This window comes from Neofelis nebulosa, chromosome 5 (assembly GCF_028018385.1).
Source record: "Neofelis nebulosa isolate mNeoNeb1 chromosome 5, mNeoNeb1.pri, whole genome shotgun sequence".
Taxonomy (NCBI): Eukaryota; Metazoa; Chordata; class Mammalia; order Carnivora; family Felidae; genus Neofelis; species Neofelis nebulosa.
Genome location: NC_080786.1, coordinates 145,845,647 through 145,859,469, shown reverse-complemented (window position 1 = coordinate 145,859,469; position 13,823 = coordinate 145,845,647). Strand labels below are relative to the sequence as shown.

At 47.6% G+C, this 13,823-nt stretch overlaps 1 protein-coding gene across 9 annotated transcripts in view; it reads left to right on the top strand.

Annotated features, from left to right (window-relative positions):
* Positions 1 to 13,823, top strand: part of TIAM1 (TIAM Rac1 associated GEF 1) — a 396,414-nt gene that overhangs the window by 263,093 nt on the left and 119,498 nt on the right. For all 9 annotated transcript variants that reach the window (XM_058731853.1, XM_058731852.1, XM_058731858.1 and 6 more), the window contains one exon: positions 10,721 to 11,168. In XM_058731853.1, coding sequence (XP_058587836.1) covers positions 10,721 to 11,168 — 448 coding nt within the window. The remainder of the gene's footprint in view (positions 1 to 10,720; positions 11,169 to 13,823) is intronic.

Sequence of the window (13,823 nt, the reverse complement as noted above, 5' to 3'; positions counted from 1 at the left end):
GATGGGGCGTCTTTTAGCCAGGTTCCGCGTTTCAGAGGGAAGCTTTGGCTTGGCTCCATTGTGCATAACTTGTGAGGAGAGCTTCATTCATCCTCTTAGGAGATGAGAATGGGAGCAGCTGTACCAAGAATGTCTCAGGGAGACACAGCCTTGAGACAGCGAGGGGACGCTGCTCAGCGCCCCTTGTGGAGATGTGACGCTCTTGGTAGGTTCGTGTGTTTGTGCAGTATTTGACTACCTCAGTGTTCCCAGAAATCCTTCATACTGTAGTATGGAGTGGGAACGGGGTAAGGCAAGAGAGCTCTCCACTGGTAAGACCAGAGCTTCTGGGCTCTGTGGGCCACTGGCAGGGATTCATTTCAGCCCGATTTCCAGCTCACAGATCACCTCTGTGTCCAGCCCCCTTGCTTTTCATGGGAAGAAGTGTATGTAAAGAGATGAGGTGACAAGGTGTCCCAACTAGATGAAAATCCAGGTCTCCTGCCTCACTGACCCAGGGTCATTCTTCAGAATCCCACATCCCACAGCATGCGACCTCTCATTCTTGAACAGATTTCAACTCCTGTGTCCTCAGATTTTAAGATGAGAATCCTTAGTTCTGGTACAGAAGCAAAAAAGGGTGACTGGCTGAAAAGAACACAGGAATATCCACCCCCATAGCCCGAGACGGTGGTTCCTGAGAGGTGTTCACAACAGCTTTAGCAGAAAGCTTTGCTTTCTGGTTTGGAGAAGCAAGTCACAGAATCCGTGATTTTAGCAACGTAGAGGGTACAGCATTGTCAGAAGACGATCTTGAGTTCCTAGGAAAATTGTGTTGGTGTTTAAATTTTGATTTTGCTTTCCACTTAAAAATGGCTCAGGAATAAGTATGTTCCCTGACCTCAGCATCCAAGAGATGCTTAACCTCTGGTCACAGACTCCTTTGAGAATTGTATAAAAAATTTGGATCTTTTTCTTAGAGAAACACATGGACCCCCCTTCTGCATTCAATTCCTGGGGCTCCATGGTTTCCCCAAAGTCCATCTAGAAGCTTCTGGTTAATAACCTCAGGTTAATTCTTCACGAAACAACGTATTTTCGTATAAAATTAAACAGCAACAACAACAAACCCTCCCTTCCTTCCCTTCTCCGACTGCTGTTTGGTGCTGCTTTTTTGCTTTCCCCTTGACCTTCCTCTTTTCTGGCATCTCCGTTAAGCAATGAGGTAGTTTTGAAAGCAAGCCCATCCGTGTTCGGCAAGATCTCCTTTTGGGAAGTGGGTGGGGTGAGTAGGTGGTTGAGGGGTGGCTCTGTCAGGCGTTTCAGACCCCTTTGAACTCTTAAAAAGTATGGCAGACTCCAGAAGACTTCTGTTTCTGGGTTATATGCATACATAGTTATCATATTAGAAATTGAAAAAGAAAAGTAAAGAAAATGCTCGTTGAGTTGTTGTAAAATAGCCCTAATACACCCATTACATGTTCACGCAAGTAACTTTTTATTTACATTTTTTGTTTTTCTAAAATTTAAAAAAAAATAGTGGGAAGAGAGGTGTTATTTTACATTTTGCAAACCTCTGCAGTTTCTGGCAGATAAGACCTGACAGTCGCCTATCTGCTTCTGCATTCACTCTCTTGTGATATGCTAGTTTGGTCAGGCGGTAGGGGGAAAATGAGGCCTCGCCCAGGTATTTGGAAAAGGGAGAGCCCCCGTCTACCCTGAAATGATCTAAGGATCCCTGGTCCACACTTTGAGAGCTGCTCGTTTATGCTAATGTAGGCTGGGGAAGTTCAAGCCTTCGAAATTCACATTTTTAGTTTAGTGCTTGAAGAGGAGGAACTGTGTCCCTTGATGAAAATGCTGGTTTCCTAGCATCACTGGGGAGGAGGAGGGGTTGGGATTGGGAGCTTAGCGCCCTCCCAGCCAGCCTGCTATGAAGAGCTAAGAGGGTCTCCATGTAGCCCAAGGTAGAACTTAGGAAAGAGCCAATATAGGCTTTCCATCATCATTTGGGCCCCGTTTGCTTTGGACCACTGTTGGCAGATTATCTAAGATGGGCCGTAGGCCAGCCCATCATGTCTTTCTTAATTTGCTCTATTAAAAAAAAAAAATTAAGTTAAAAATATTAAATCAAGTCTGGTTGTTCCCATAGACAACATAATCAAATGGGATTGCTTGTAGATTGCAAAGTTAAGCATGAGAAGTAGGATTGATTTGTCACCTCAGCCATAGCCGAGCATGAGCTGAACCTGGAAATGACTAAACCATTTAAATCAACCAAAATGTAATCCGTGAGAAACTGTTTTCCCTGTTCGGAGATTCTGGCAGAACATGAACAGCAGTTCATTCGTTCCAAGGTGGGTTTATTTGTTTGAAGTGCCCTTGGGGATGTGTCAACAAGAAAAGGTCCCTGAGCTCTTCTGGCTAGTTCAGGGTGAAATGGGGGTGTATACGCAGAACACAATTAGCATAATAAGCATTCAACATGCTGTGGGACGGAGAGCAGGGCCAGGAAGATGCAGTAATGGGGGACACGGGAGGCAATTTGAGACAGGGTGGTCAGGCCTGGCTCCCTCTGGAGAGCAGACTTGGGTAGAGACTCGAAGGAAAAGTGGCCACTGACTTGGAAGGTGGGAATGTGCCCTTTGTGTTTGGGGCATAGTGAAGAGGCCAGTGTGTCTGGAGCACAGTGGGGGCGGGGAAGGGAGTTGAGATGCTGCAGAGAAGATGGCCTGGCAACTGGAGGAGGGAAAGAAACCTCTTCAAGCTGTGGAAGGGAGGGGTGGGATCCGAGCCTTGAAGGGTAAGCACTCCTGAAAGCGAGAAAGGTTGGGAACGTGCGCTGCAATGACTCCTTCAGTTTCAGGTACATCCAGCGCTCCAGTGCGAGGGCTGGACATTCGCTGGGGGCTTTGAAAGGCAGGCTGAGGGGCCTTCCGTGCGCTCCTGGGAGGTTACCTAGCAGCTGGCGTGCAGGGTGCAGTGAGGAAGGATGAGGGAAGAGACAGCTTGTTGCCGAACCAGAGGTGTGGCTCTAAGAAAGGTCGCCAGGAGCCTGCGGGACCATGTGATAGATACATCGTGGGGAGGGGAAGGATGAGGGGAAGGATGACTACAGGGTTCGAGGCACCTACATAGAAACCCAGATGAAAAGAGAGAAGATGATTCACTAACGTAGACAGAAAGGCGGTCCCCGCGTTGCAGTCACCTGAAGCAACGTGCCAAGCCTTTGCCAACTTACTTCTGCCTCGCTTTTTAGCAACGGTAAAAACGTCGCTTCCCGTCCTTGTGATTGAGAGAAATTTTATTTTTTTTATTTTTGGGACAGAGAGAGACAGAGCACGAACGGGGGAGGGGCAGAGAGAGAGGGAGACACAGAATCGGAAACAGGCTCCAGGCTCCGAGCCATCAGCCCAGAGCCCGACGCGGGGCTCGAACTCACGGACCGCGAGATCGTGACCTGAGCTGAAGTCGGACGCTCAACCGACTGCGCCACCCAGGCGCCCCGAGAGAAATTTTGAGTCACTCCCATTGGGAATCATTAGAGAAAAAGGGAAGAGGTTTTGGAAACATAACAAGGTCTGGAAATTTTGCCTTGGGAAAGGGAGGAGGGGGAAATAGAGTCGGGTTTCAGAAATGCCTCAAAAGGAGTTGGGACCCGTGCACGGGACTGATAGTGGGAAGCCCAGGGGTAGAATTTACAAACTTCAGAATTAGAAATGCAAAAAGGCAGTGGACATTGGGGGTGGGGGGTGGGGAGCCTTACAGCAATGCAAAAGTAGCACTGCAATATTTCTAGCAAATCAGGAATGGCAATTATTAGTGACAGCGACCAGGACTTATCAATCTACAGTGTGGAAAACGTCACCATTTTCTTAGGTCATTATGCTGTTGTGTGAATGTGAAAATACTTGAAAGGGGTCTCATTGGTTCCCACCAACCTTGGTCGGCCTGTTTTTCCCAGGAGCCCTTGTTTTCCACAGTTTCTTCATCAGCCACCTCTCTTCCATGTTCGTGCAGGGAGCTAGGGAGTGAGGTCAGCCAGTGCCTTCTGTCCTTGGGCTGAGATGAAAGTAAGGCTGAGGATGGAAATGAACGGTAATTAGAGTTAACACTTCAGAGAAGGTACTATGTGCTGGGCACAGTTCTAGAAACTTTTGTTGGATTAACTCCACATTATCTTATAAAGTGTCTTAAAGAATAGATGACTGTTGTTATCCCCATTTTATAGATGGGGAAACTGAGGCACAAATTGGCCCAAAGTAACTTCCCTAGGATCAGTATTGACCATACTGAGATTACCAAGGAAGAGCATACTAAGAATATACTGAGTATACCAAGGAGGGAATGCTGGGAGCCAAAGACAGTATTCATTCATGTGTGTGCATGTGTGTGTGTCTGTGGGGGGGGGGGGTACTTACTTACATTTTGGGGATAAAAATAAGATGAGAAATCAGGGGAGGAGGATTTTATTTTGTTTTTATTTTTATTTTATTTTAAATGTTTTTAAAATTTCTTTTGAGAGAGAGAGAGAGAGGCAGAGAGAGATGGGGAGAGAGAGAGAATCCCAAGCAGGCTCCTTGCTGTCAGCACAGAGCCCAATGCGGGGCTTGATCTCATGAACCTTGAGATCATGGCCCGAGCCCAAATCAACAGTCAGACGCTTAACTGACTGAGCTGCCCAGGTGTTCGGAGGGAGGGGTATTTTAGAAGTTATTTAACACGGCAAAAATTGTTCTAATTCAAAGCTTCTGCAGGTTGAAATTTCCTCAACCCACAAATTCAGTGAGCTCTTCTCAACTGAGCTTCTCTATACAGGTATGTGAAAGTAAAGCTGGATTCGTAACCAACAAAATAGTTGTTGGTTGTTTCTTTTTTTAATGTTCATTGTTTGAGAGAGAGAGAGAGAAAGGGCGAGCAGGGGAGGGGCGGGGGGGCGGTGGACAGAGGATCTGAAGCGGGCTCTGTGCTGACAGTAGACAGTCCGACTCAGGGCTCGAACTCACAAACCATGAGATCATGACCTGAGCCGAAGTCAGATGCTTGACCGACTGAGCCACCCAGGCGCCCTGCCAACAAAATAGTTTCTAATTGTATTCAACTTAACAACTACAGTAAATGATTGATCGATTGATCTTACTGGTCCTTGAATTGTCCCACGGCCCTTGAACTTTGTGGCTAATTAATTACCTTTTCAAAATTGTGCTCACCTTTCATTAACACAGAACCCCTGTCCTTAAGACTGTTTCGCAAGTCACCCCCGAAACAACTTGAGCCTTGCCACAGTGTATCATTAGCCCACACTCTTCTGGGTGGAAGGGCTGCGTGGCCCTTCGCTTTACTGAGGTGGTGAAAACGGGCTTGAAATTTGCCACTTGCTTCCTCCATGTTCCTACTGGAGCATTTGTGGCCTAGCTATGATGACTATGAAAACTCTTGCTGCCTCGCAGCTGTAGCGGGCCTTGGGCTACAGCTGGCCACTTGTGCATCCAAGAGGAAAGTGTGTACGTTAATGCTGGGAAGCTGCCAGTGCAGTGGAAACTGGTGAGCGCTCTAAAAATCTGGCTTGGGAGGATTTGTCCAGAGAGAGCAGGATTTAACAGCCTCTCTACCCCATGAATGTTGTGTATAATCGGAAGCCTCTTCAGTGGAGTGTTTCTAACACGGAGACTTTATTTTGAGCAATTTCCTAGAAGTCTCTAACCAGACCGTGCACCATGTTAGGAGTTACTTCTTGGTGTAGCTAGGGTCTTACCACTTCCCTTGATGTCCTTTGGCTTTTTTAAAAAAATTGTTTTAATGTTTATTTTATTTTTGAGACAGAGACAGAACATGAGTGGGGGGAAGGGCACTGGATTAGGCTCCAGGCTCTGAGCTGTCAGCACACAGCCCGACTCGGGGCTCGAACTCGTCAACTGGGAGATCATGACCTGAGCCGAAGTCGGACGCTCAACCGACTGAGCCACCCAGGCGCCCCAGATGTGCTTTGGCTTTTGAATTAAAATTCAGTATCTGATTAAATACTAGGACCTATCAGATGCTAAGATGTCTCCTGTGATATATAGGAACCTACCTTGCATTTGCTACAAGCACTGCTGAGGCTCCCATGAGACTCTTCCCAGGGGTTGGTTTTCTAGATTCCTTGCTGCCGGGAACAGTGGGAGGTTCTCAGGGGCTTCTGAAGAGAGAGAGAATCTGAGACTGAGGTGGGTAGGAGGAGGAGCCCTTGGAAAGATGACCACCGAGGAATGTTTCTGTGACCCCGGTGCTGCCTTCCTTCTGAGCTGTTGGAAAACGCTTTACAGTGAAATGCATCCTGGCATCTGAGGGTGATGGGCATCTGGGATGCAACCATAGAGGGATGCCTGGTGTTTTGCAAAGTGTGAACCCAATGAGCACAGGGGGATGTATGGAAATGTTGAATGACTCTATCGTACATCTGAAACATACATACAACACTGTATGTTTACTAATTGGAATTAAGATGAAAACTTAATAAAAACAAAAACCAAAGTGTGAACCCAGAGCCTCTCTGTCAGAGTATCTGGCTTTGGTTTGTCCTAGACCTATAAATTTGTATTTCTCATGTGGCACTTAGGCATCTGGGTAGTAGAGTTCTACAGATAATTCTTCCCCACACTGCAGTTGGAGATTGCTGGTGTCATGGGAGCCCTCCATTGACCATTCAGGTGTTGAGTAGTACCTCTGGCTTCCCATGATGCTATAATCCAGGCCTCTGAGTATTTGGGACATCCCAAGCTTCATGACCAAATAGGGGCTGGGGCTGGGCAGCCGGCATGTTTCCCAACAGGCTGGGTCACATATCAGTGGGGGACGTGTACCACTTAGCCTGCTTAGCCACTTGTGGAGACGAGGTGGAGTCGGCTTGGATCATTGGTCCAGAGCATTCCTCGGTGGTTACACGGGTTGTGCGTTCTATAGGTATGCATGCTCGGCTGGGGCCAGCAGGCCTCCTACCTGGGGCAATCACCTCTGCTTAGTTTAGTAGTCGGCCGGGAGGTGAACACACAGAGCCTGGGCCACTGCAAGCTTAGAGCATCAGTTGTTATGAGCAGATGTTCAGGTCTGACAGAGAGGTGAGTGTCTACCGAGGTCTTAACTCCTAGTTTCAATAGAGGCCTCAGGGCATTCTGTAAAGGGGGAAATGGTTTGTGGGAGAGTAGACGGTCAAGACACATGCTTTTGAGGGTTTGGCCTGTCTGGTCTCTTCTTGTTTCCCTCCTTCTCTTTTATCCCTTCTCTCCCCTTCCCCCAACTTTGGGCTTTGAGCTCTTTGCCTGGCAAGTCAAGGCATGTAGATAGTCACTCAGATTTTGCTGGGAAAACCTGGAAAAAGCAGTGTTGGCAAAAAAAAAAAAGGGGGGGGGGCAAGGCATGGAGTTGACTATTGAGACAGAATCTGTGAGGTGCTGCCGCAGCTGAACTCTGGGCATTGCGAGACGCCTTGATTCCATTCTCCCCCACGTTCGGAGGCCTTTCTCTTATGGACTAGGGAGGTTACCCATGTAGCTGATCTCTCCCTGTCTTACAGAGAAGCTTCTCGCCTCTTTGCATTTTAGATGCGGCTTTGTCGCGGATTGCTTTGCTTCTTCCAGAGAAAGATCGAGGCACGTGAAGATGAATCCAGATGTTTAGGAAATTCACAAACTCCTCATCTCCCACTACTCATGGTTATCTTGAGTAATCAGTAATGGTGAATTTACCTACTGTCTTATTGACATAGTCAGTATCCCTGCTGGGAGAAATGTGAGTTCTTAACTGTGTTTCTCTGTTTGTATAGAGGATGTTTATCCACTAGATCTGGCTCCTTCCTGACCAATGGTGGCAGTTAATAGGCGGGACGGCAGACAGCAAAGTGATGGGAACAGCAGATGCAGGGCAGTGTGCCCCTGAGTGGCACCCACAGTTTCTTTATCCCCCTTAAGGCTCTGTAAATCCCATGCGTCTCAATTCCACTGGAAATGTAGTTGGTCCTTAGAAGATATCTTAACTACTTCCTGCTACTGTCTTCCCTCCTCGTTTTATTCTTTTCTTTCTTCTTTTTCTTTTTTTTTAATGTTTATTTTTGAGAGCAAGCAGGAGGAGCAGAGAGAGAGAAGGATACAGGGGATCCAGAGCAGGCTCTGTGCTGTGAGCACAGAGCCCAATGTGGGGCTTGAACTCACAAACCGTGAGATGGTGACCTGAGTTGAAGTCGGATGCTTAACCGACTGAGCCACTCAGATGCCCCTTTTCTTCCTTCCTTTCTTCTTTCTTTCTTTCTTTCTTTCTTTCTTTCTTTCTTTCTTTCTTTCTTTCTTTCTTTCTTTCTTTCTTCCTTCCTTCCTTCCTTCCTTCCTTCCTTCCTTCCTTCCTTCCTTCCTTCCTTCCTTCCTTCCTTCCTTCCTTCCTTCCTTCCTTCCTTCCTTCCTTCCTTCCAGAACAGTTGTAGATAGTAGAGAGGGTTCCCAGTTAACCTTAAACACCTGGCTGAGATAGCATTTGCAGCTATATCCACTATAAAGTTACGTATTTTCCTCCTTTTGCATACAGTTCTCTTTGTCGTTGTTTTTGAAGGTGCACAATATAATGATTTAATATATGTATACATTGTGAAATGATGACCACAATCAAGTTAATTAACACATTCATCACCTCACACAGTTACCTTTTTTCTTTTGTGGCGAAAACACTTAAGATCTGCTCCCCTAGTAAATTTCAAGTGTACGTACAGTATTCACTATATATATATATATATATATATATATATATATATATATACACACACACACACACACACACACACACACACACACACACACACCATGCTGCACATTAGATTCGTAGAACTTACTAATTTTATAACTGAGTTTGTACCCTTTGACCAACATCTCCCCATTTCCCCCCACCCCCGGGCAGCCACTGTTCCACTCTCTGCTCTATGAATTCAACATTCTTATATATATGTATGTATGTATGTGTATATGTATATGTATATATATATATGTGTATATATATATATATAATTTATTTATTTATTAAAATTTTTTTTTTTAACATTTATTTATTTTTGAGACAGAGAGAGACAGAACATGAATGGAGGAGGGGCAGAGAGAGAGGGAGACACAGAATCGGAAGCAGGCTCCAGGCTCTGAGCCATCAGCCCAGAGCCTGATGTGGGGCTTGAACTCACAGACCGTGAGATCTTGACCTGAGTTGAAGTCGGACGCTTAACCGACTGAGCCACCCAGGCGCCCCTGAATTCAAAATTTTTAGATTCCACACGAGTGAATCATAGAGCATTTGTCGTTCTGGGTCTCCTGTTTGTCACATCTGGCTACACCCATCTTTCAGTTGTTCACTTAGTATCTATTCACGATGAAGGTGAAGTGAACTTTGAGGCCCTAAGTTAGAACTGCCTGTGATGCTTAGAGATCCGGGCTCAGCACCTGTCTGGGCTTCATGCAGGACAGTGCTCGTCTGTGGCTTGGTTCATTCGGCCCCACTGCCTCTCAGCAAATATTTGAGCCCAAAGCATTCATTTTTATGCCAACCCAGAACTGTCAGTTTTTACATTTTCGAACCATAATTAGATGCTTATGAGACTTAAGGCTCAAAAAATGGTTAAATCCCCAAAGCATGTATAGTAATACATACCACTATGTCAGACCCCTGTTCCTGTTCTCTTCCTTTGAGAAAAATCAGTCTGCCTTCTTATCCGTGAGACTGTTGAGCTGTCCTGTCCAATAGTGCTGTCATTATCCTTCCTTGATGACTACCATTATTTAATTATTGCTTATGGATATGCCGGTCGCACTTTAGTGCAGTTAAGACTCTGATTTAAGAACAGACCTGTCTGTGTCCCGGAAGTGTTCAACCTGAGAGCAGGGACTGTGCTTTGGAAGTTCCAAATGTTTTTAGACTGGGAATTGAACCCCCACACTGGCAGTTGCCGCAAGCTGTCACTTGGCCCGGGGGCAGTGAGTAGCTTGCTTTGGGCTCTTAGCATCCCGGCTTTGAAAGGGCAAGGTAATTGGAGAGCCTGTACTGGAGCTGTGGGCCCCACAGACTTATTTAGCTCCATGCAGGGTGAGAGGCTGCTTGTTTTCAAGAAGTGAAGCTGGTTCCAGCATGAGGACTCTTGCCTGCTCGTGGGACATGGGTCCTTGCTGGGTGAGTGGGTGAGGCGGTATGCTAGGTATCTTTTTAGTCCCCACATTACAAAACAGACTCCTAACTCCAGGCTCTTTATTTAAAAAAAAAAAAAAAAAAAAAAAAAGAGGGGAAAAAAAGTATTAGCTGTAAAGACCTTGTTCTCCATTGTAACCCCCACCTCTGCAAGCACTGATCAGCCTGCAGAATTTCCTGGAGTTTCGGGCAGACTGATGAGGGGCGCCCAGCCACGGTGGTGGGAGAAGCTCAGTAGTGGATTCGCCAGTTAGTTAATTACCTAAGTCAGATACATGGTGAGTTCTCTGGAACGTTCCTTGTTTTTAAATACATAGGTTTCTTGAACATTTCAGCCTGTTCAGATTCACGCCAGGGTGGCGTGGTGGTCTTCCTGAGCCGCTCTGCGGGCAGGTTAGGTTCGCGTGGGTCGGGGGCTTGAGGAGTCATTGGTCCAGGACCGGGTGGGAGCAGCAGCGCCCCGTGGGTCTCACGCAGCCCTGCGGCCACACGGTCTGTGGCTTGCTTCTCTGCGTGATATACGTCTTCTTTTTCTCCCTTTTCGGCTCCCAAGGATGTTAATGCCGGCGAGGGCAGTGAGTTTGCGGACAGCGGGATCGAAGGGGCCACCACCGACACGGACCTCCTGTCCAGGCGATCCAATGCCACCAACTCCAGCTACTCGCCCCCCACCGGCCGCGCCTTTGTGGGCAGCGACAGCGGCAGCAGCTCCACGGGGGATGCGGCCCGCCAGGGGGTGTACGAGAATTTCCGGCGGGAGCTGGAGATGAGCACCACCAACAGCGAGAGCCTGGAGGAGGCGGGCTCGGCGCACAGCGACGAGCAGAGCAGCGGCACCCTGAGCTCCCCGGGCCAGTCGGACATCCTGCTCACGGCCGCGCAGGGCACGGTGCGCAAGGCCGGGGCGCTGGCCGTCAAGAACTTCCTGGTGCACAAGAAGAACAAGAAGGTGGAGTCGGCCACCCGGAGGAAGTGGAAGCACTACTGGGTGTCCCTGAAAGGTAGGAGCGGGAGCCCCGCTCCCCCAGAGCGTGATGCACCGGCGCCCCTTGGTGCACCTGCGCACATAATGTTTCTTAATTACGTGGAGTTTGTATTTTATACCAATTTTTTTAAAGCTTAAAAAACTCTTTATTTCTTGAGAGAAAGAGAGCAAGGGAGGTAGGGAGGGAGGGAGGGAGGGAGGGAGGGAGGGAGAGAGAGAGAGAGAGAGAGAGAGAGAGAGAGAGAGAGAGAGAGAGAAAATCCCAAGCAGGCTCTGTACTGTCAGCATAGAACCCCACACAGGGCTTGATCGCACCTACCGTGAGATCATGACCTGAGCCAGAGTCAAGAGTCAGACGCTTAACGGACTGAGCCACCCAGACGCCCCTATTTTGTATCAGTTTTAACCAGTTTTTTTTTTTTTTTATTGTGATAAGAATACTTAGCGTGAGATCTTAAGTTTTTAGGCGTATGTTACATTATCATTGACTGTAGAGCCGATCTCTGGGATGCAATCATCTCACTTAACTGAAACTTTATGTTCCTTGCTTATTTAGTAACTCCCCACCCCGGCCTCCCCACCAGCTGTTTTCTTCACTTTTTCACCCTTAAGCTAGAGGAGCATCACTAACCCAGTTTCCTCCTATATACAGCTGCTTGGGATGACAGTTTCGAGGGACATGTTCCAAAAAAAATTTCTCTTAATTATTCAAGGCATTGGAGTGTCCCCTGAAGTGACTGTCGTAGAGGCAAAGTCATTAGTTTGAAGCCCAAGAAATTACTATGTTTTTAGGCTTAAAAAAAAATGATGGAATATCACTGATTTCATAAGGTTTGACCTAATGCATAATAGAATGTCTGAGCCATCATAATGTTTGTGAAAAGTCACTGTTGTACAGTCACACATTGAATATACACTTTTGAAGCAGGTGTATATGCTCTTGTGCACGTCTGCACGTGTCTCAGTAGTATAAAAGTCATAATGCATTTGTGAGCTCTGTGCCTTTTTTAAAAAAAATTTTAGGTTTACTTATTTATTGAGAGAGAGAGAGGACGGGTGGGGTGGCAGAGGGGGTGGGGGGAGGAGAGGGAGACAGAATCCCAAGCAGCCTCCACGCTGTCCGCGCAGAGCCCGATGCGGGGCTCGGACTCAAACCGTGAGATCATGACCTGAGCCGAGAGCAAGAGTCGGAGGCTTAACCGGCTGAGTTACCCGGGCACCTCTGAGCTCTGTGTCTTAAAAAGAATACTTGAAGGCCACTTAGACTTTTTGTCACAAGCTCCATTTGAAACAGGGATAGGGTTTGGCAGGACAGGCTAGATAGGTTAACAGGCATGAAGGGCAAGTGCAGGAGGGAGCCTGGGCTTTCCAGATGTGGCACACACTCTGAACCATTCCATACTCAATCGCATCAACTGTGGCTGGTGTCGGGGACACCCAGTCCTACAGGCACAGGATGCCCTGGAGTCTGTGGTGGTGTGCAGGCCAATCCTGGAAGGACAAGCAAGGTGTAGGCTGGCCCCATTACTATCGGTGCCAACTGTTGCTTCACCGCCTGGTGAGACGAGATGGGAGCTTGTTAACTAGACTGTATGCTTTGCTGCATGTCACAGAGACCCACAGTGACAACGTGTTAAGCAAGATGGAACTGATTTCCCTCCCATCTACCAGGGGTAGACCGTCTGAAGTCGTTGTGGTGACTCCTTCCTCTGAGTCATCTGGGTCCCAGGCTCCTTCTGTCCTGTTGCTCAGCTATTCCCAGAGCGTGATCTTAGTCCCTGTGGTCACCACTGGGGCCGCATTCCTGCAGAAAAATGGAGGCACCCCCCCCCCCCCCCCCGTATTAGGGCTGCTGTCTCAAAGTACCACAGACCGACTGGTTTAACGAAAGAAATTTATGTTCTCACAGTTCTGGAGGCGGGAGGAAATCAAGGTGTGAGTGGGATTGGTGCTTGCTGCCATCTCCCTCCTTGGCTTCTAGAAGGCTATCTTCTTCCAGTGTCTTCTCATGGCTTTCCCCTTCTGCCTGTCTGTGGCCCAATTCCCCCTTCTTTTTTTTTTTTTTTTTTTTAATTTTTTTTTAATGTTTATTTATTTTTGAGACAGAGAGAGACAGAGCATGAATGGGGGAGGGGCAGAGAGAGAGGGAGACACAGAATCGGAAGCAGGCTCCAGGCTCTGAGCCATCAGCCCAGAGCCCGACGCAGGGTTCGAACTCACGAACCGTGAGATCGTGACCTGAGCCGAAGTCGGACGCTCAACCGACTGAGCCACCCAGGCGCCCCCCAATTCCCCCTTCTTATAAGAACGGCAGTTAGATTGGATTAGGGCTCACTCGTATGACCTCTTTTGATTGTAATGACCTCTTTTTACAATCCTACTTCCAGATATGGCCACTTTCTGAGGTACTGGATTAGGACTTTAACATAAGAATTTGGGGTGATAGAATTCAGCCCATGACAGGCCCCGGATGTACGTGTGAAACAAGCTTCCCACATCATTCTGGCACTAAGTTCGAGAACACCAGTGTCCGTGTCAGAGAATAACAATAATTAGGTGATTTTTAACTTGGGACACAGAAGAGGGAACTGTTTTGTTTCTGCCGTTCCCTTAGAGAATAAATGATCCCGGAAGCCAGCGTGCAGGCATTTTGGAGCCCAGCTCAGGAGCC